This window comes from Acipenser ruthenus, chromosome 8, assembly GCF_902713425.1.
Source record: "Acipenser ruthenus chromosome 8, fAciRut3.2 maternal haplotype, whole genome shotgun sequence".
In the NCBI taxonomy this organism is placed as follows: domain Eukaryota; kingdom Metazoa; phylum Chordata; class Actinopteri; order Acipenseriformes; family Acipenseridae; genus Acipenser; species Acipenser ruthenus.
In genome coordinates, this window is record NC_081196.1 from 8,806,889 (window position 1) to 8,826,578 (window position 19,690).

A 19,690-nucleotide genomic window follows, 5' to 3' on the forward strand; every position below is an offset into this window, starting at 1 on the left:
GACGAGTGTGAACCGTGACCCTGCGATAAGGGAAATGGAAAGCAGTGACTAAGAAGTGCCTGAGTGAGAGTCCCCATAAAACATACCTCATGGGTGTCACAGGTACATATAGTACCAGATTTTACCAGGCATAGAGCGCCCTATTAAGTGTGTAATTAGTGGAGCTCAAAGAGGAAAGAGATTCAGTCCTGCCAAGAAAGACAGAACCTACTAGCTGCTTTAACCTTCAGAGACTTTAAAAAAAAAAAATTGAGAGCAGCGAAAATAGCCAACAGACTTGTAAAGGGGTGTAGCAATGGCGATTTAAAAAAATCTCAGGTACAACACCATAAAGTTGTGATTAAAAAACAAACAAACACATGATTCAGATATCGCTAGGTTTTATTGTTATTATTATGATTATTAGACAAATGTCCATTATATTCGGTATTATTAAAATAAATAACCCTTCATTACAGAATGCATAAGTTATTATTATTATTATTATTATTATTATTATTATTATTATTATTATTATTATTATTATTATTATTAATGTTTGTGTTATGGGATTCTAAAACGTTTACCTAGGCTTTTCCTTTGCTAGCCCTACACTACTGTACTGAGTTGTAAGGACCCTGGTTCATTTAATATGGCGGCGCCCAGTACGAGTTTTAACTGTGAGGACTTCTCGGAGTTTCAGGTAAAAAATACACAATTATTAGTGAAAACCACGGCGCTGAAAACAGCGCACAGTCTTCTTATAATTACATGTTGCTAACATGATGCGCAATATTCTGAATAATTCATTTGATTACATTATGTTACTGAACTTGTAATTCCATTGACCCTTTCTGCAAAGTTAAACTACCTGTTTAGTTAACGGGTCTGCGTGATCACACGTGTAGCTACGTGTTGTTTTGTAACTATTACGTGAAATTGAATGTTAAAATGCATCTCGCATTACATAATTACGCTTGCATAACAACAAATCCATGCAGCATTTTTATTTTTTAGTTGAAACTTTTGATACGTAACTTTTAAATTTGAATTGCAAAATTGAATAAACCATACCTACAGTACATGTAGCGTTCACCTGTCACAAGTTTCCCTGGATCGATGTCTTCCAGGGACACCACAACTTGATCCTGGTTTTTAATCTTATCCCGTTTTTAATGTTATGCTTCCATAGCCTGTAGATTATAATACAGCAACACCGCAATGCCATCATTGTGCTCAAGTTATAGAAATCAAATAAGAAAGAGCAATAGACGCAAAATATGAATTGGTTGTCAATAGTAATATTATCACTGCAACATATTGACTGCCTATAGGATTTCTAGAGTTTAAACTTTAAACCGCCATTCAGTTGAGATGTCTCGATTTTTTGTACCTCAGGGGTGGCAATCTTACCAAGTGCTACAGTAGTTTGTATGTGTTCACACGACAGCAGACTGCAAAATCTACTCCAGTAATCCAGAGCAAGCAGACTTTGACACGCCAGAAAATAATACTGTGATATATCACATCTTGCAGTACATGACATGACACTATGCCCTTTGATCATTTGCAGTTTGCCACCCCCTTAAAAAAACAATGCAGCTGTTTTAGAACATAAATTATGAATGAAAATATGTTCTAGGTTGCGTACTTGCCTCAAAATATGTGACATCTGGTCAAGGAAATTAGTCGTGCACTTTCGTATATTGGTTTCTAAGTTCTGCCTGAATAGACTGTTTTAACTTTATCTTATGATTTTTGATTCAGGAAACACTCAGGCTGATGCGAACCATAGATGACCGAATAATCCATAAATTAAACACCACACTTCCCACCGTTTCATTTGAAGGGAAGGTTGATGCTACTGAAACATGTAAACAACTTCATGACTCTGTAAGTATGTGAACTGCTTGATTCTCAAATCGCTAAACAATTAATATTTTGGATAATCACTGTAGTTCAAAACTTACTTCAATTGCATTTGTCAAAGCAACTAATTACTTGTCACAAATTGATGTTAAACCAAGCAATGCAGCATGTGCTATATTGCCTTTACTGTCCCTTTAGTAAATACCTCTTCATTCAGAATATTAAGTTAGTGCTTTATAAACTGCTAGAAATGTATGCTAATTTAAAATGCATATTGAAGCAAACGTTTTTGGGGCTTTTCGTACCTGTATCTACAGTATTTACTAGGTCTATGTTCCAATGTTTTCTAATTCTCCCCTGCTTCGCCCCCAAATGTTGTAAGTGTACTTTGTTTTAGATTTGAATAAACACATGCAACTAGTGATCAAGAGTCTTAAAGGGAAAGTCAGATCTGCATTTTCTGCAGGTGTCATATGTTGTTGCCTGGTGGAGCTAGCACGCACATATATTCTGTCAAAAGGGAAGATATTAGTGCAAGTAACACTTAAAAATATCATGTTTACTGTCCTTAAAACGGAGTGATCATCCATAATGATCACTCAGTTATCATCCATAATGCAAGGTATACTTGCACTGAACTGGTCCATACTTTGCTGTATTCTACTACTGCTCTTAATTATAACCATTTCCTGTATCTTGTACTTGATTTTACTCTTATAGGTATCCTTATTCATGCTCTTATTTGAAATCATTCTTAATCCATTTATCATACTTACTACGTGCTCTTAATGGAATTTACTCTGACAAAGCAAATATTTTTACTATAGGTTTAACTGCTCTTAGTTGAATTTGCTCTTAAATGTAATTATTTACTGCATTCTTTATTTTGCTCTTATTTGAATTTGATCTTATTTTCTACTGATTTGACTGTGCTTTAAAACTGGTCTTATCTCTAATGTGATATTCTGTAATGTGATGTTTTGTAATGTGGTACTTTGAATTGTGATATTTTGTAGCAACTGTAAGTCGCCCTGGATAAGGGTGTCTGCTCATAAATAAATAAATAAATAATATTGTAGTAAAACCAGATTTAATAAGGAATATTTTCCATACTTTGTTAGATTCCAGTTTCACTGTATAAATGACAGTAAAATGACTAATGATTTTTTTCTTTGTAGTTAATGGAGGCTCACAGCAGTCGAGATAAAGCCATTAAAACTTGTATAGCCCAGACGTCTTGTGTAGTAAGCCAACTGCGAGGGGAAAGGGAGAAGGACGCTGACAATTTAACACTAATAAAGCAACTCAGGAAAGAGCAAACCAAGGTAATCTGTGATTTAACCACCGAAACCACAACATGTTTGACCACGTTCTTGCTCTTAAGTTATATAATAGTGCACGTCGTGAAATGCAAATGTTCAAATTTTGTTTTTATCTTATCAGGTAAAGCTTCTGCAGTCAGAACTGAATGTTGAAGAGGTGGTCAATGATAGAAGTATAAAGGTAAGAGAACACAGAAATGCCACAAAACTAAAATTAAACGACTTATAAACGAGCCTTTAAAGAAAGCATATTTTTATTATTTTGATTTTAGATAAATACCATATGCATGTTTAGTAAATCTGACCTGAAATTTGAAATAGTTTTAAAATGAGTTTTTGTAATTTTTTTTATATAGGTGTTTAACGAGCGCTGCCGGGTTCACTATAAACCCCCAAAGAGCCAGTGACCGAAGGGTTAAAGAGGCTGCAGCCGATTGTACCAGCAAATGACATAACGTGGAATCAAGTTATTGCGCAGTGGACCATGGTCATCTAATAGACAGTATTCATCTCCTCAAGATAAATTATTTTACCACCACAAGTCAAATTCAGATTTTATAACAATGAAATAAGTTTTGAACAGCAACTTTGTTATTCCATTCTGTGTCCATGTGAAAGTATTGGCAGATGGTTTTCAATGAGGAAATGTACCTTTGGGCATCTTCTCAAGCCCTCTTTTTAATAAAATAGATCAACAAAATCAGGCACATCCTGTTTGCTGCTGAGAAGTGAATGCAATTAATGATATGTCTGTAGAGACAGTGTTGTCCATATGGGTTATATGGTGGTTTCCTGGCTTGTTTCTTCAGGGAAGTTGCAAAAATACATTGACCGTGTTCCCTATGAATCATCAGTCATTTTTTAAGTCTTGGATGCAGAAGCATCCATCAACCAAATGAATGAAGCATTCCTTGTGCCACTGCAGAATGAGCTGCTTATCTCTGGGACTATGTGTTTCACAAACTGTAAATAACAAAAGTGTAATGTACTGTACTCCCTAGAGGAATGCATTGGGAGCTCTTGCCATTGACTTTTTAACCCGTAACTCCTAACCACTAAAAAAAGTGGGCATTTGAAAAGGGCTCTGGGTCCACAGGACCCGTGGACAGCAGTTACGGGTTAAAATGGAAATCTGGCATCTGATTGGCTTTGCTCATTTTAACTGTATTTCCAACGTGTCTGAATGGGGGATATGGAATAAACACAGTTGAGTGGTGGCTGTTTTTCATTTTTCGCTTTACATTTTTATAAAATCCTGCAAACTGAAATTAAAACTGATTTCCTTAAAATTGTAGTAAACGTTGACCTCTTTTGAAGGAATGCTAATGATCTTCCTTTGAGATGTGTATCCTTCCATGATAGGTCAGAACGTGTAGTGCATCCCTATCTCTCTATAACTGCTCACCCAGTTGTCAACACTTTATATGCACATTCTTCACAGAAGTAATTGAGGATTTCCAATGCTTTATTTGTTTGTTTGGCCGCTGGTTCCAAGTGCGATCGAATGTTACCATCCGATTTTCAGTCCACCTGGTTGGCTGACGTTTGAATTGGTTTAAAAACAGACATTTATCATTTGTATTCTTTCGGAAACAATGGAACCTGTTCAATGCGGCTGTGTGACGAAGAGCGAATGAATCCGAATCAACAATCTCCCTCTCAACCGGTGAGGGCACTGTACAACAGGAACTGCGGGCCTCGTCCTGAATGGTTGAGCAGTTCATTCCGAGGGCAGTCGGAAGCCGGCCATTCAAGAAGATACGGTATCTGGAGCCATCGCCCTAGTACGGTGAGCGAAGTTTTGAATTGGAGGAGACGTGATTGAACTTGCTATCGGAGGGGGCGGGGCTTAGGGTACTTTAGGGGGACGAGACGCTATAATCGGTTCCTTTGTTGTGGTTAATGGGAGGAATCAAGGACGGGAAAAGTGAATGAAACAGTGTTCCACTGATAAAAACGGTTGTGTTTGTCCTCGCCAGACGGATGATACGCGAGCTGCAGCCAGAAGCCAGCCCGGACCTGAACGCACAAAAGCACCATCACTCAAGAGCACCGCACCTGCACCAGAGCACACAGTCCGGAGACGTGTTGTTTGTGACTGTGTTACGTGTTTTGTGTTTGAATTATTATTTCGGGACTGCAACCCCTTGTTTTTGGCGCTGGCAATACCCATTGCTGGGTAGAGCCAGCCTTATTATTTAAAAACCCTCGTCAGTGATATTAAGGAACCTGACCTGTGAACTTTGTGTTTGTCCTTTGTCTGGAGCACCTTGAATCACCTGTACACCGGAGCACTACAAACCACTTTGCCACAGGCTGCATTTAAGTTTGTTTCTGAAGGATTGATTAAATAAAACTTGGTATTCGTGCCATTTTTTCCAGATGGTTGTGAAAGAAACGTAACAGTTTCACTGCTTTTCTGCCATCTAGTGTCTGGAGTTCCATATTACAGAGTGAACTTGGTTTCAGATCTTAATACTGCATTGTTTCTGCAATGCATGGTAAGTCAATGTCTTTTACACTGTTGTGATATCTGTGCCACACAGTAATTAATAACAAGGGCAATAACTGGAAAATGCAAACAGCTGCAAGAACATCGTTTAAAAAATGTGTAAGAGAGCTTTGGGAATAGAGAAGCTAACTCGTTTATATATATATATATATATATATATATATATATATATATATATATATATATATATATATATATATTTTTTTTTTTTTTCAACACTTGTCTTCTATCTGATTTGAGAAAAAAAGTGGTTAGACAACAGAATACATGAAAAAAAGCTTCATTTTATTAAGTTTTTTCATATGTTACCACTTTAAAATAGGTGCCTGTTCATGATGAATAATAACTAGTGAGTGGATCCGGTGCCTGACTTTCAAAGACATGCACATCTACTGTACTTGTGCAAGTCAAAACACACACTGCATCTTTAAGGGCAAAATGGCAGAATGGGTCAGATTTCTTAAGGGCATTATTCCAAAGTGTAACTTCCCCTTTTGTTTGTGAAATGCAAATAAAAATGTTGTAAATCTAAAAAAACTGCTTTGGCATGCTTAAATATGATTTCCTTGAAAAACAAAAAGACGCAAGAAACTTGATCAATCTGGCTCATTGTGTCAAATTATTAAACATCCATGTTTAAGATCTTAAAGTTTATGCTGATTTTTTTTTTTTTTTTACTGTTACTTAAAAATGTTACACTTTGTTACATTTAGGGGCTGATGTAAGGTAGGCATAGTGCAAACAATTGCGACTGCAAAATCCTAATTGCCTAGTGGCCAGGCAATTATTTTGGTGGCCTATGTAAGCTTAAGAGCAATGCAAATTACTCAACAATCATGCTAATGAGGGTCGCAATAAGCGCCGCCTGTGCATCGGGCCCAGAGGTGAGGTGAGTTAGGAGTACAGAGAGCAGTAGGTGCTGTATGAGATTTGTGGAGCACAAAAATCAAACCAAATATGTCGGATGAAGTTTTCTGAGGAGGAGGTGATAGTCCTTGCAGTTGAGGTCACTCAGCATCAAATTGAGGCCATATGATTCTCTATAGTGGAGAAAGTCAATACTGCTTGTGTTGCTAGGAGGACAGTCAGCCAAGAGATGAAAACGTGAAATTCAGCTATAAGGTCTAGGATGACCTGCAGAGTGAGATGATAACACCTTACCACCACATCCTCCAGTATCCCAAACAAAGTGACCCTGGGTTTAAATATGCGGAGTGTTCTCCGTTTCGCCCTTCTCCTCTGAAGTTTTTCCTGCCTGTCCTCAACATGTGTCACCACATCAGGAAGTGCACCACAGCAGCCATCCTGAGGCCAATGACAGGTCTCTGAAGGTGTGTGGTTTTATACAGCTCTTAGTTACTCGCTTCTACAATGGTTTGCACCTTGTAAGAAGAGGTGTAAAGTTTTTGGAGGGTCAGCAATTGCCTAAGTGCAAGGCAAAATCCTTACATCTTACATCAATGAAGGCAAAGTGCTCATTTGATAGTGGATGCAGAACAGCAGGTGAAAAATGTTCTTTACATACACCACATTTTTACTGGCCGCTAAAGTCCCACTTTAGTTTGCATGAAAACTACAGTAATGCATTTCTAATAATCAAAACTCACATTCAGACATAATTGTTGTTTTTGTTTTCTATGTAATAAGGATTAAACAGCACACAAGACAAATACTTTATTTTTTATTTAGTTAAGGAATTTACAGACAGTGCTTTGAAGGGTTTTTTTCAGCTTTAACACACAAACAAAACAATCCGCTTGCTCTCTGAGAAGTCACAAACATGTAATCGATAATTAATAAAACTTCATTGAGGCCTGATTTGTTCAGCTTTTGCCTCAGTATCTAAGGCTGCTGCTTTTCTGAAACCTCGTAAGCGAGTTAAAGACCTTATTTTACAGCTTTGTAAATCTCACCCATTATGTCAATCCACTACTAGGGACATACATAGACAGTATTTGAAGGACCTATTTTCTTCCCAATTTGGAGAGTCCAATCATTTTTCCCCCTCATCCCAGCAATTCCCCACACAGCTCAGGAGAATTGAAGGTTCAGTGGGGCTCCACCGATCCCATGACCATGCCAGCTTCCTCTTTTACACCCAAGAACTCGAAAGCAGATGTTAGCGACCTCTGGAGGGCAAAGGCCAGCCCTGCAGGTGTCTGCTCTGAGCTCACTGGGCGCCTGGCCAGCAGGGTTCGCTGTAGAGCGATGAAGAGAAAGCGTCCCTGCCGGTTTTGCCTCTCTAACCCACGGGAGAGCCAGAGCCAATGTGACGTTCCCTTCGGAAATCTCCATTAAAGACCGCTACCTTGCACAGCCAGGACGTGAACCTGCACTGTATGACTCACCCTGCATCCCACACAACTGCACTGTTACCAGGTGAGCCACTCAGGGGACATAGAGTATTGCAATATTGGTCATCTTTGTAACCACTCAGAAAAGCCAGCATGAGAAGCTTTTATTTTATGAATTACTACGACATTTCTGTGTAAGACTAAATGTGTTCAACAGTGATGTGTATGGAATAGATTATAGAATATAAAAAACAAAACAAAATCTCCTTACACTGCATTTTTACTACAGCACTACCACCAAGACTAACTATATCTATAATTGACACTCATATTTTTGACAATGGTTTAAACAAAATTCTCTAAACTATTAACATCCTAGTCCTCTATCTTTAACATGGTGTTGACTATACAGTGCTTTATCAAGCTTCACCATGCTTTCACTATACTTTGCTCTGCATGTGTCGTAGTATACTGCAGTAAACTTGTATAAGGGCTGGCATCATTCTGCAATCTCAAAAAACAACTTTTTTTTTTTCAGGCCTGCTAATAATGTTAGAGCATTGCTTTTCTCATTAGATTCCAACATCCATTGAAATGTGAGAGACATGTATTCTAGAATAGAATTTTGTTAAGTGAATATATATATATATATAAAATCTAGATTTGAAGACTCCCTATAAAGCTTTGAAAGGTGTATTTACAGCATGTTTTCTGGTTTTGGAGTGCTTATGATATGTTTTTACACAGAAAATGAAACTGGTTTTCACCCCTGTAGTTCAGATACACATTGTGGATTAACATATTTTATCAGTCTCTTTCCTCGGATTTGTATATTTGTAAACTACTGCACTACCAACTTTTAGGCTCAAAATGCCAATGCTAATTTACCAGGAGGTCCTACTGAGAATACACTATCAATATATATATATATACCATTTCTTATTAACTGTTGATGTATGCATTACATTTAATTAGTGGTTTTAATCTTGACATTTATTGACTGATTAATCATCCGATCTACAATCTATTAATTGATTAATCACACTTGTTTGCTCATGACATGAAACTGTATTAAAAGACAATTACAAGTAATCCCTTTTAGTGACGTGACCTGACATTCTTTTAGCTGTACTGCCTGCCTGCGTTTCCTTCAGCTAAATGCCATGTCTAAAAGAAAAAGATTAAACATACAAAAAGAATGTATATATTAACAAAAAGAGTGTAGATATATATATATATTACTGTAAATTACCAGTTGCACAACAACCTACAATACTCTATTTAACAGATCCATTTTTCTACACACTGTAAGCTTTCATGTTTCAGGCTAACAAAGGTAACTTACTGAGTGCTATTTTATTTAGGTTAGCTGAAGAATTGATTGCATGCTATATACAGTAACTGTTCATGTTCTGCTACCGTTTGAAAGAAATACGATGGATAAAAAGAAAACCCAGCTTACTTGCAACTAAAACGATACGATAAACTTGTAGCACTGCTGTGAAAGGAAAGCACGGATGATAAAATGCTGCAAGTTGCAGTCTTTCTCTCTTCATTCTGACACACCTTCCAGTTGCCCTTTTGCCCTGGTCTTTAGAAGTACCCTTCGCCATTTTTCAAGATGTATTTTTTCCCCACACTGTTTTTTGATACCGCACTCAGGTGGACCAGATTAATCATCCCATTTTTTTCTAATCCATCAAAGCCCTACATTTTAATTATTTTAATAACGCATCAAAATCATATCTTGTCTTGATGGAATAGAGAATTTAGCTGCACTAATCTATTCATGTTTGAAGAACAATCAATGCCAATATTCAGTCTGTTGTAATAAGTACATTTTCAGTACTTTTTCAAATCTAAACCCCATACAATTATAATTAAAAAATATTCTTTATATACAAGTATATACGGAAACTCAAATTGCTTAAAAAATATGATTTTTTTTGTAAAATGGATCAAACAAATAAACACAAATGAATCGCCCTTGATACTGCTTTGAAATACCATACGTGATGTGATTGACCTTCTTGGTCAATCACATCACAAAATCTTCACTTACTCACAAAGTGTGTTATTTTACTCGTGAAATGAATAAAAAAATATTATTGAATGCTTATTATCCAGTCAGATTGTTGGATTATATCCACATATCTTTTTACATGCAGCCCCTCCAGAATTTTAGTGTCATAAAACAGTGGAATTTTAGTGGAATCAAAAGCTGGCTCCAATATGCATTAAAAGCACTGCACACATACACGTATCATATATTCTGTTTCCTCCACAGATAGAAGATAACCCTGGTCTGAAACTCGGATTATTACACTCAGCTGCAGGGTATTAAACATGTATGACACTGCCTTTGTCTGTTCAGTCAAAACCTTTTGAGAACATCCAAAGCAATACAGTTGTTCTAAGGCAGAACTTTGTGTATAATAATATTCAGAAACAGAAGCTTATTTACACAGTTCAGGACTACGGGGAGATGTCTTTCCCATCTTCTTCCGCTATATTAAGAAAAGTTGGTATCAAAATGTACAGAGTTCACCGATGGGAAGGAAGCTGTTTCTTCAGAATTCGGGGTTTCTTCTTTTTTGGCTTCCCCGACCGACTCCTGAGACGGGTTGTTGCTGGCTGTCCTGAAGCTGGCGTCGCTCCCTGCCTCGCTGTTCTGAAGAGGAAGCAAGGCCTTGTGTCTCATCAGACTGTCGTCACTGTTTTTGGCTTCCAGAGAGTTCTTCCTCCTCATGTTCTTGCAGGGCACAGAGTTCTTCCTGGACTCCTCGAAGCTGAGGGAGAGGGTGACAGTCCCGCTGCTGAAGCTGACCTTCTGCTTGCAGCCTTTCTGCCGCGCTGTGGGGGAGGAAGGCTCTTCGGCATTGCTCTTGCAGCTCATGGAGGATGAGGGTGTGGAGACGGAGGAGCCGATGCTATTGGACCTCTTCCGCGACACCGTATTCCTCCGCAGAGTGGCCCTGGCTGCCACTTTGAAGGCGTGAGCGGCTGTGCTGCACCGCACCTCCTCGATCGTGTTCCTCGAAGGCTTGAACAGGATGATGTAGATCTTGTTGAAGAAGATGCAGGCCAGCAGCCCGAAGCTGGAGGCAAGGATGGCGATAATCTCCACGGCCGACACAAACTTGCCGTAGGTGCTGACGTAGGCAGGGATGAAGGAGATCCAGACGATGAAGAAGATGAGCATGCTGAAAGTGATGAACTTGGCCTCGTTGAAGTTCTCGGGGAGTTTGCGGGACTTGAAGGCGAAGAAAAAACAGACAGCTGCCAGGAGGCAGGTGTAGCCTATCAGGAAGCCAAGAGCCATCAGGGAGCCCTCGTTACAGGTGATAAAAATGATCTCATCCTCCAGCTCACTGTTCCAGTAGCTCGATGGGGGTGCATTGTAAAGCCAAATCACGCAGGTCATGATCTGCACAAACGTGCAAAGAAAAACCAGGAGGAACTGGAGATTCAGACCCCACCATTTCCGGTGAAGGCTGGTGGGTATTTTCGCCTCGAAGACCAGCAAGACTCGGTTGGTCTTCACCAGGATGCAGGAGATGCAGAACACAAAGCTGACCCCGAAGGCCGGTTGGCGAAGCCTGCAGGTCCAGTCTTTGGGCTCGCCGATGAAGATCAGGGAGCTGGAGAAGCAGCAGATGAGTGAGAACAGGAGGAGGTAGGAGAGCTCCCTGTTGGTGGCCTTCACAATGGGAGTGTTACGGAATTTCACAAAAACTCCCAATACAAAGGAGGTCAGAAAAATCCCCAGTGCGGCAAACAGGGTCAACGCTATTCCAAAGGGTTCGGTCCAGGAAAGATACTCGATCTGCTTGAGAATGCAGGATGTGTGGTTTTCATTGGACCAGGAGTCAGGAGGGCACTTAAAGCACTCGCTTGCATCTTTTAAAGAAAAAAAAAAAATACAGGGTAGTGAAACAAGCTTTCTGCTGGCCATGTGTGTGATTAAAATACTGTAGGGATGAGAAATCTCATTGGTTTTATACTTTACACAGGAAATACATTCACATGCTAGATTTAACTCTCATGACCCCATTTACTTTTGAGCTGCAGTTTGTACACCTTCTTAACCAGTCAAAAGGTCAGACAGTGCACATTCTTTTATCCTCATGTACTGGTCTGAGTGATGCCTGCAGTGTTTTTAATAGACAGGTAGAACAGGCTGATAATTAGAGGTGATTACAGAATTGCTAGCTTTTTGACCTCTCTTTAACTAAGTCCATACACTCATTGACCACTTTAGCCTTTCTATCACAAAGTCTTTCTACTTACTCTGGGAGCAGCAGTGTTTTTTTTTATGAAATGATTGATTTCGAGAACATAAAGATATTAGTGTCTCACCTGTTTCATCACTGTACTCCCCTTCAGGACACTCCACACACTCAAAGCAGCAGGTAGGCTCCCCCTCGATGATCCCTTTTCTGGTGCCTGGCTCACAGTCCATACTGCAGTTTGAAAACGGCACCTACATTAAGAAGATAGAAATTCCGTATCCCTGTAAAATGTGGCCTTTAGGTTGGCAATTAAGCAGTGTAACAATGGTTTAGTTTTGATTTGGTCTCCACACACAAGCATGATGTAACTATGTTTATGGTTTAATTAAAGCTAAGCTTTAAAGCGTTAATCATTATTTTCCATACAGTATAATATTCATACTGTGTATTAAAAAAAAACCCACTGTTACATAATTGAGAGAGCAACGTTGGCTTCATATGAAGTAGCTATACTAGTATCAATGTGAATGATATAGTAGAGACGCGATAGATTGCTGTGTATACATATATGGCGCCCTCTAGTGTCTGAAGTGCAGTTGCACTGGGAGTTGTTTGCTGCTGCTGTGAATTATGCTGCTACAGAATCCTAAGAAAAAAGCCACACCACAGCGCACTCACTTCTCTGACAAATCCGTTCCATAGTACTTTTCTTTCATCAACAAAGAGTCTCTCCCCTTTTTTAGCATTCATGTTGTAGAGGCCAACCTCTTCGAACACAACTGAGCCGTCTTCTAGCGAGCGGTGCCAGTTGATAATGGTGTAGTTCCCGAGCAGGTCCCCACTCTCGTCGAAGTCCACCTGCTCTCCCATGCTATTCGTGAAGTTTAAGTGCCTCAGTTGTTTTAGGACCTAGAAATACACTTTAGAAAGTCAAGTGGCACAAGACAAAAATAAATTGCTACTTCATTCTTTCACAAACTCACACAGCTGCTCAATGGATTGAGACATAATTTAACATCATGCAATCAAAACTACAAAATGATATCGCAAAAGTCTACCAGTAGCCACGACAGCTGTACAGTATTTCATGTTAGGTTTCGAAATGTCACATTTTTTAATTTGTGCCTGTTTTTTTTCCATTAAGTATATGGAAACTACAAAGCGGTAAGTAATTAAGTAGCTAACGTAACATTATTCAGCAGCTTTCATTCCACTTTATAGGGAGATGCAAAACCTTTGGCCGTACTTATAGTGAAAATGAGGCAGCTAATACAAGCCATTAGCTTACTTATTGTATAACTGAGCAGCATGAGTGAATAGTGGGGAAGACAAGCGTTACTCCTGCCTTACCTGCCACGCTTCAACTTTCTTAATGTCTGCGCATGAGCCATTAGTAAAGAGGCCTTTCCCAGGGGTGCAGGTGAGGATGTCCTGCAAGGCATGGGCAATGGAGTACACAGCCACATACACGTTGTAGGAGATCCGCAGGTGAGTGAAGTCCAAGTAGGGGGTCTCCACACTGGTGATGTTTTCCTCTCCTGTGCAAAGGGGCCTGACGTTCACACTTTTGTTTCCACTCTGAGATGGTTCCATATGACGTCTGGTCAAAGGCCCTGTGGTTTTGGAGTCAGAACTGCCGCCCAGAGAGCAATCGAAGGTTTCTTCCCAAAACTCCCTGACGAACCCATTGTGTGAAGATTTTGTGGGCTGCACTTGTTGCAAAAACTGCTGGAAGCCGGGTATTTGTCCAGCCCTGAGGGCGAACCCGATGGTGCCGCCGACCACGTGGAAAAACTCTGGCAGGGCGATGAGAGAAGAGCTGGCCCACGCCTCACTCGCCAGCCAGATCCGGTCAGTGATGTTCCGCCGGACAATCTCCTTGATCAGAGGCTCCAGATCTGGGCCGCTCGAGAACACAGCGATGACCTTCGCCGAGGAGTTCTGGATGCGGTCAGCGACCCCCTGGATGTGCTCCTCGTCAGAATACTGCGTGATGAGCTCGCCAAAGTCAATGCAGATATCTCGATCGCTAACCTCTTGTTCAAACTTCTCAATTCCCGGTCGGCCGTAGTCATCGTCTGCAGCAATCGTTATCACCCAGTTCCAGTGGAAGTAGTCTATGATGTCAGCCATGGCCGTTGCCTGGTGCTCATCAGTAGGAATGGTCCGCAGAAAAGACTTATACTGGTTCTTGTTGCTCAGAAGTCTACTGGAGGACGCATAGCTAACCTTTATAGGGGGCAAAACAGAAACTGTTATAATATTTAGGTTAAAATAACTGCCTCAGATCTGGCAATGTTCTGATTCTTATCTCTTCAACTAAATTGAAATACGTTTAAATATATTCCTAAATAATTGCATTTGCATTTTTTTTTGTATCTCATACCTTCCCTTGTACACCATGGTTACTCCTAAACCTACAAAGGATCCATCCCCAATCCAATAAAAAGTAAGTGAAAACTTGTGTTAGGTCTGTTTAAATAGCACATGGGCATTCATTATTACTCAATAAAATGTATCAGCTTTTGGGTTTATACTGCTATGTTTTGAGATCCATATATGATACCATTTTCATATATATATTACATAATGTTGATATAGTTACCAATGCCAGTAGTGTTACCAGTAATATTGGATTCTAAGGCCCTTTTTCAAAACTGTGCCAGTGGCGAGTGGCAGATTAAATGAACCTTGTCACTGTATGACATCTACTCAAACTCATGTCCGTACAGTCTATAAAGTTTGTAATTGAAAAATAACAGCTTATGTCTAACTTAACCACGTTTCAGACATTGCCATAGTAACAGGCAGTCCAGGCCTGAACAAATGTCATCCACAGCAGAAGAACAGAAAAAGGGGAACACGGGGGATCCACAGCTATATTATTTTATCGTTCTCATAAAATTTAAATAAAATGCTGGAAAATTTGAGAAACTTCTCCACAGACATCAGCGTACTTACCTGCGGGATGTAGAACAGTCCCAGCAGGTTGGCTACTGCGGTTGAAATTCCAGACCCTGTGGCTCCCACCACAGCTATGGTGGAGGGGATGTGCTCTGAGCAGTTACAGAACTCATCCAGGTTCAGGGAGTCGATCTTGTTTTGAGCCACGAAGCTCAAGGTGGCCTCCAGGGCTTTGGACACAGTGTTGCAGGTGTCGAATATCCTGTAGCCCAGGGTGATGTTTGGGAGAAGGGTGCTACTGTTGTTTATTTCTTCAATAGCAAATATCATAGCTTGCAACCAGCGGAATCCTCGAAAGTTATACCTGTCGAACACACACATAATGCATTAACGGAGCAGTTTTAGGTTGAGCTCTAACTTCTTTTAAGCAAAGCAAAAGCTAGAGTTCAAAGTGTATTGCTTTGCTGGTACAGCCACTGCTCATTGTGTTGGGTTCGTATCTGTTTACATTAACAGTTTGCTACACAAAAGAGAACGTTTCAGTGTATTACCAGGTTTCTTTTTGGTACTATGCTGTATCCTGTAATTGTTTAAAGTTATTGATGAGCTGTACAAATCACCCATACAGGACTGTAATTCAAATATTGCGTTGTCTGTTTAGTAGAGATTTCAATCCTTGATCAGTTGCAGTATAGTTTGTTTGTAGCATGCATTATTTGAAGTTGTTTTGGATTTTAAACTGTTAGTGCTCTGAATTTAAAGTCTGTTTACATGTACTGTACATTTGTGACTATGCTGTAAGGATGAAATGTATTTCTGCTTAATTGTTATTATTGTTTTGCACCTAACTGTGGTTAAGCTCAGTTTTGAGGGAAACAGTTTTTGAAGGGTGACATTTGGTCGTGGTTTGACTAATAAATAGGCTTTGCATTTCTCATACGTGTCAGTTTTTGTCTAGTCATAATACTCCACATTTCTGTCTTAAGACACCAAACCAAACTCAACAACTGAAACTGTTTGAGCTGTAAACTGAGTTGTAAACTATTCTTCCGATGTAAGGATTTTGCTATGTGTATACACTGAAACACACAGTGAACCTCCCTTCTCAGTACAACATTCATTACATATATTTGATCTTCAACTGGTACTTTATTCTAAAATGTGCATACTTTACTTGGAATGTAACCATATTCAATGTGCATAGAAATGTATTGCTAGTTCATCCCCCAACTTAACTCAAGAATAAAACATTAGTATAAAAAACATGCTTCCCAATTACTACAGTATATGTCTTGTTAAATACAAATTCAAGTTTCTCAATCAGAAATCTCCTTTCACTTACTTTGTAGATACAATATTAAATACTGTATGAACATTACACATGCATCTGGTGCTTACACAGCTGAGGAGTCGCAACGTAAACAGTAAAGCTTTTATATTTGGATTGTATTATAGCTTCTTCCAATTACCGGTATATGGGGGGTTTGAAAATCAGATGGATGTTTGCTTTCATTAGTCAACACAGAATGCATTTGTCTTTGGCTAACCTCCTGATGCCTGGACCTTTAAGGCAGTGGTATTACTGTGGTCAGTGTAGATATAGTATGAGTCATTGATGTTGGTGTTAATTTAGCTAGAAATTGTAGTGTATTTATATAAAAACTTTGTTTATTCATATTTATAGGATGAGCTTTCACAGCTGTCACGGACGCTAAAGTTTTGGAGTGCAGTTTTGGGTGCGGTAAGGGGACATGCTTGTTTATTCATGTTACAAACCATTGTGGGACAGGATTTTCAACCACGGCCTGAAATCAACATGCTCCCAAAGGATAAAGACAAACAATTATTCATATGGGTCAGTACCAGGCCACTTTTCCCAAAATGTCTGGTTATGTTTTCACATACCAAAAACTATGTTCTGGAAAGTGGATTTGGTAAAAGCGGATCTCTGCATAAAATATTTTATAATAGCAAATACAGGTTAAGCCTTCTTTGTGATAGTGTTCTAGTAAAGCTCCATAACTAGATATCTAGTTTAAAAATCTGGCTTTGAATGCTGATTTGGTCCATTTCTTACCCATAAAAGTACTTCTCCAGCTTCACTGCATTCTATCTTGCTCCTAACTCTCTTCATGAGACACCTGAGTGTGGTCAATTATATGCAGACCAACACTAGACTTCATTTCCATAGGACCATTAAGAGATTTTTACACCTAATCACCTGAAGGTGGCGCCAACACCAAAACCCTAACAAATAGAACATACCAGTCGGCCAAAGACGCTGGTCAAGACTTCTAGACCAAATGTTTTTCAGAGTTTCCTAGTTGCTTTTAGTATCACCGTTTTTGGTTTAATTAGTGATAAATTGTATGAGCTGTTTGTGTTATTGTTGAAAGCTTGTATTTAAAGAGTATTCTGAGCAGAACGGGCAGCTTTGTACCTATTTCACTGGTTCCTGAGAAGGAGTGAATCACATGCTAGTGCTGTGTAGGTACAAAAGCACACCCATGAACTTTAGGCACGGGATTGGTTAATTAATACAGTTTGGCTGTATCCATTTTGAGGAAAGTCACTTAATGAAGGTTATATCTAAGGAAACCATTATGGAACGATTGTGTCTTTGCAAAGTATTTGTTGTCTCATAGCTGTGAATTGAGCTTTTAATAAAACTTTCCCAGCTTACAAAGTGGGAAAGTGGCCATGCTTGTGTGTTTTGATTTTGAATTTGAATCACAGCTGATCCACTGGGATCACTAGGAGCTACTTGAGCTGTAATCTGAGTTTTTTTATTTATTTATTTATCGTTACAATTAGTTTCTTGCTAGTTTTATACTTATTGTGTTTTATTCCTCTCCTTTCCACATTACAGGGGCCTGCCCTGTGTCAGCTGTATGCAGTTTAGTTGGAAAGTAGTCCTTACAAAGAAGTGTTTCCCCCTGTTGTTCTCTTTGTGGGGAGTACGGATATTGCTTACATCTTCAGGTAATTAATCTGAGACCAGTATGTGGGGTTGAGAAAGTAGGGCTTAAAGAACTTGTTATTTAGTTCATTTTTGTTGAAATTCTTGCCTATTTTTAATATACTTCACTGTCTGTGACTTAATGATTATGCTTAAGAGCTTGTCATTTTCCATAAATAAGAAATATATCTGCCTATTCGGCTCCAAGTTGGTTGAGTATGGTGAGCTTTTTGTTGTTGTTGTTAAAATTATGTAATACCTTGCTCCCTTCAATACTTGTTGTCTGTATAAACTTGTTTAATAAAAAATGTAATTACAAAAAAAAAAGACACAAATAGATGAGCATAAAAGACTGAGACAACCCTCATCTCAGGCTGACAAGTGTCTCAACCACCTGAGACGTATTGTAGGGGTGTTGCTGTGCTTAGAAAATAGCCAATAAAATATAAAATAATATAGTAGGTATTCAGAATGGCATTTTCTTGGTGAAACTGAAATTTAAATAAAGACTTAATGTTTTTTCCCTTCAAAAAAAAGATGTAATACCAACATCCCTTCTTTTATGATACATGAATTTGTCAGAATAACGAGCATGATTGGGAAAGCCCTGGTGACGACCATGTGAATCATGGAGTATGGTCATTCGCTATGAGCATGATTGGGAAAGCCCTGGTGACGACCATGTGAATCATGGAGTATGGTCATTCGCTATGAGCATGATTGGGAAAGCCCTGGTGATGACCATGTGAATCATGCAGTATGGTCATTCGCTATGAGCATGATTGGGAAAGCCCTGGTGATGACCATGTGAATCATGCTGTATGGTCATTCGCTATGCTGATAGAAAAATGGTTACCTCACACACTCTGTAGATTCTGGCCTTGATGCTAAATCCTGATCTTTTGCCGTCACTCCAAAATGAATAGGAAAAAGTCCTCCTAGTATGATGTCTCCTTTCTTCTGTGCTCTCTGGTTTGGACCGTATTCGGAGATGACGCAAGTTAATCCCAACAGGACCAGATTGTACACATGAAACCTCATTGTATTTCAGTCCAGGAGCTTCTAGAATCTCAGGAAACAGAACATGTACAGCTCAGGGAACCTTTGTCAAGTTCTGCTGACTTTCTTGACCATACTGTTTGTGAAGACGACCAAAGAAAACAAAGCTTGAGGCTCGCTGCCATTTACCGTCCTGAAACGAAACGCCTTTTGATTTTTCTCTCCTGAATCACGTTGGATATTTGTCACGTGGAGACCATCTCTTTTCTGTTTCCCTGAACATGTAAAAACAAACAAAAATTTACAAAAAATATACATTTATTAAAGCACCAGAGACATATAATGTAACATGAACAACCTGAAACTGTAACCTGTCTAATATTGATGCTATATCAGGTCAGCCCAGGGCACGGTAGAAAGAGGTCATTGGTAAGAAACTCAATTGTCTCAGCGCAGGTTAGGGAATATCACCATAATACATGTGCATACAATATTGTATAATAGCAATAAAGCTTTACTGGGAGTCGTATATTTTCTTAGATAATTAAACATGCAAGTGGACAATGTTTTATCATATATATATATATATACACAATAGCTGAAGTACCCAGTGTTGCCCT

At 39.2% G+C, this 19,690-nt stretch overlaps 2 protein-coding genes across 3 annotated transcripts; one reads left to right on the forward strand and one right to left on the reverse strand.

Moving 5' to 3' along the window:
• The first annotated feature begins 12 nt into the window (after positions 1 to 12).
• On the forward strand, positions 13 to 4,479 carry LOC117406065 (protein MIX23). Of its 2 annotated transcripts, none has more exons than XM_059028396.1 (6): positions 13 to 102; positions 587 to 682; positions 1,747 to 1,872; positions 3,027 to 3,173; positions 3,292 to 3,351; positions 3,527 to 4,479. In XM_059028396.1, the coding sequence occupies exons 2-6, from the start codon at positions 632 to 634 to the stop codon at positions 3,575 to 3,577; spliced, it is 435 nt and encodes a 144-aa protein (XP_058884379.1). In that variant the 5' UTR covers positions 13 to 102; positions 587 to 631; the 3' UTR covers positions 3,578 to 4,479. The 2 variants fall into 2 exon arrangements, with proteins under 2 accessions (XP_058884379.1, XP_058884380.1); XM_059028397.1 differs by lacking the exon at positions 13 to 102 and adding an exon at positions 187 to 318.
• A 2,851-nt stretch (positions 4,480 to 7,330) lies between these two features.
• Positions 7,331 to 19,331, reverse strand: LOC117406287 (extracellular calcium-sensing receptor). The gene is made up of 6 exons (XM_059028398.1): positions 18,928 to 19,331; positions 15,170 to 15,476; positions 13,559 to 14,437; positions 12,887 to 13,117; positions 12,336 to 12,459; positions 7,331 to 11,876 (listed from the first exon to the last, which is right to left on the reverse strand). The coding sequence occupies exons 1-6, from the start codon at positions 19,110 to 19,112 to the stop codon at positions 10,489 to 10,491; spliced, it is 3,114 nt and encodes a 1,037-aa protein (XP_058884381.1). The 5' UTR covers positions 19,113 to 19,331; the 3' UTR covers positions 7,331 to 10,488.
• Between the last annotated feature and the right edge of the window lie 359 nt (positions 19,332 to 19,690).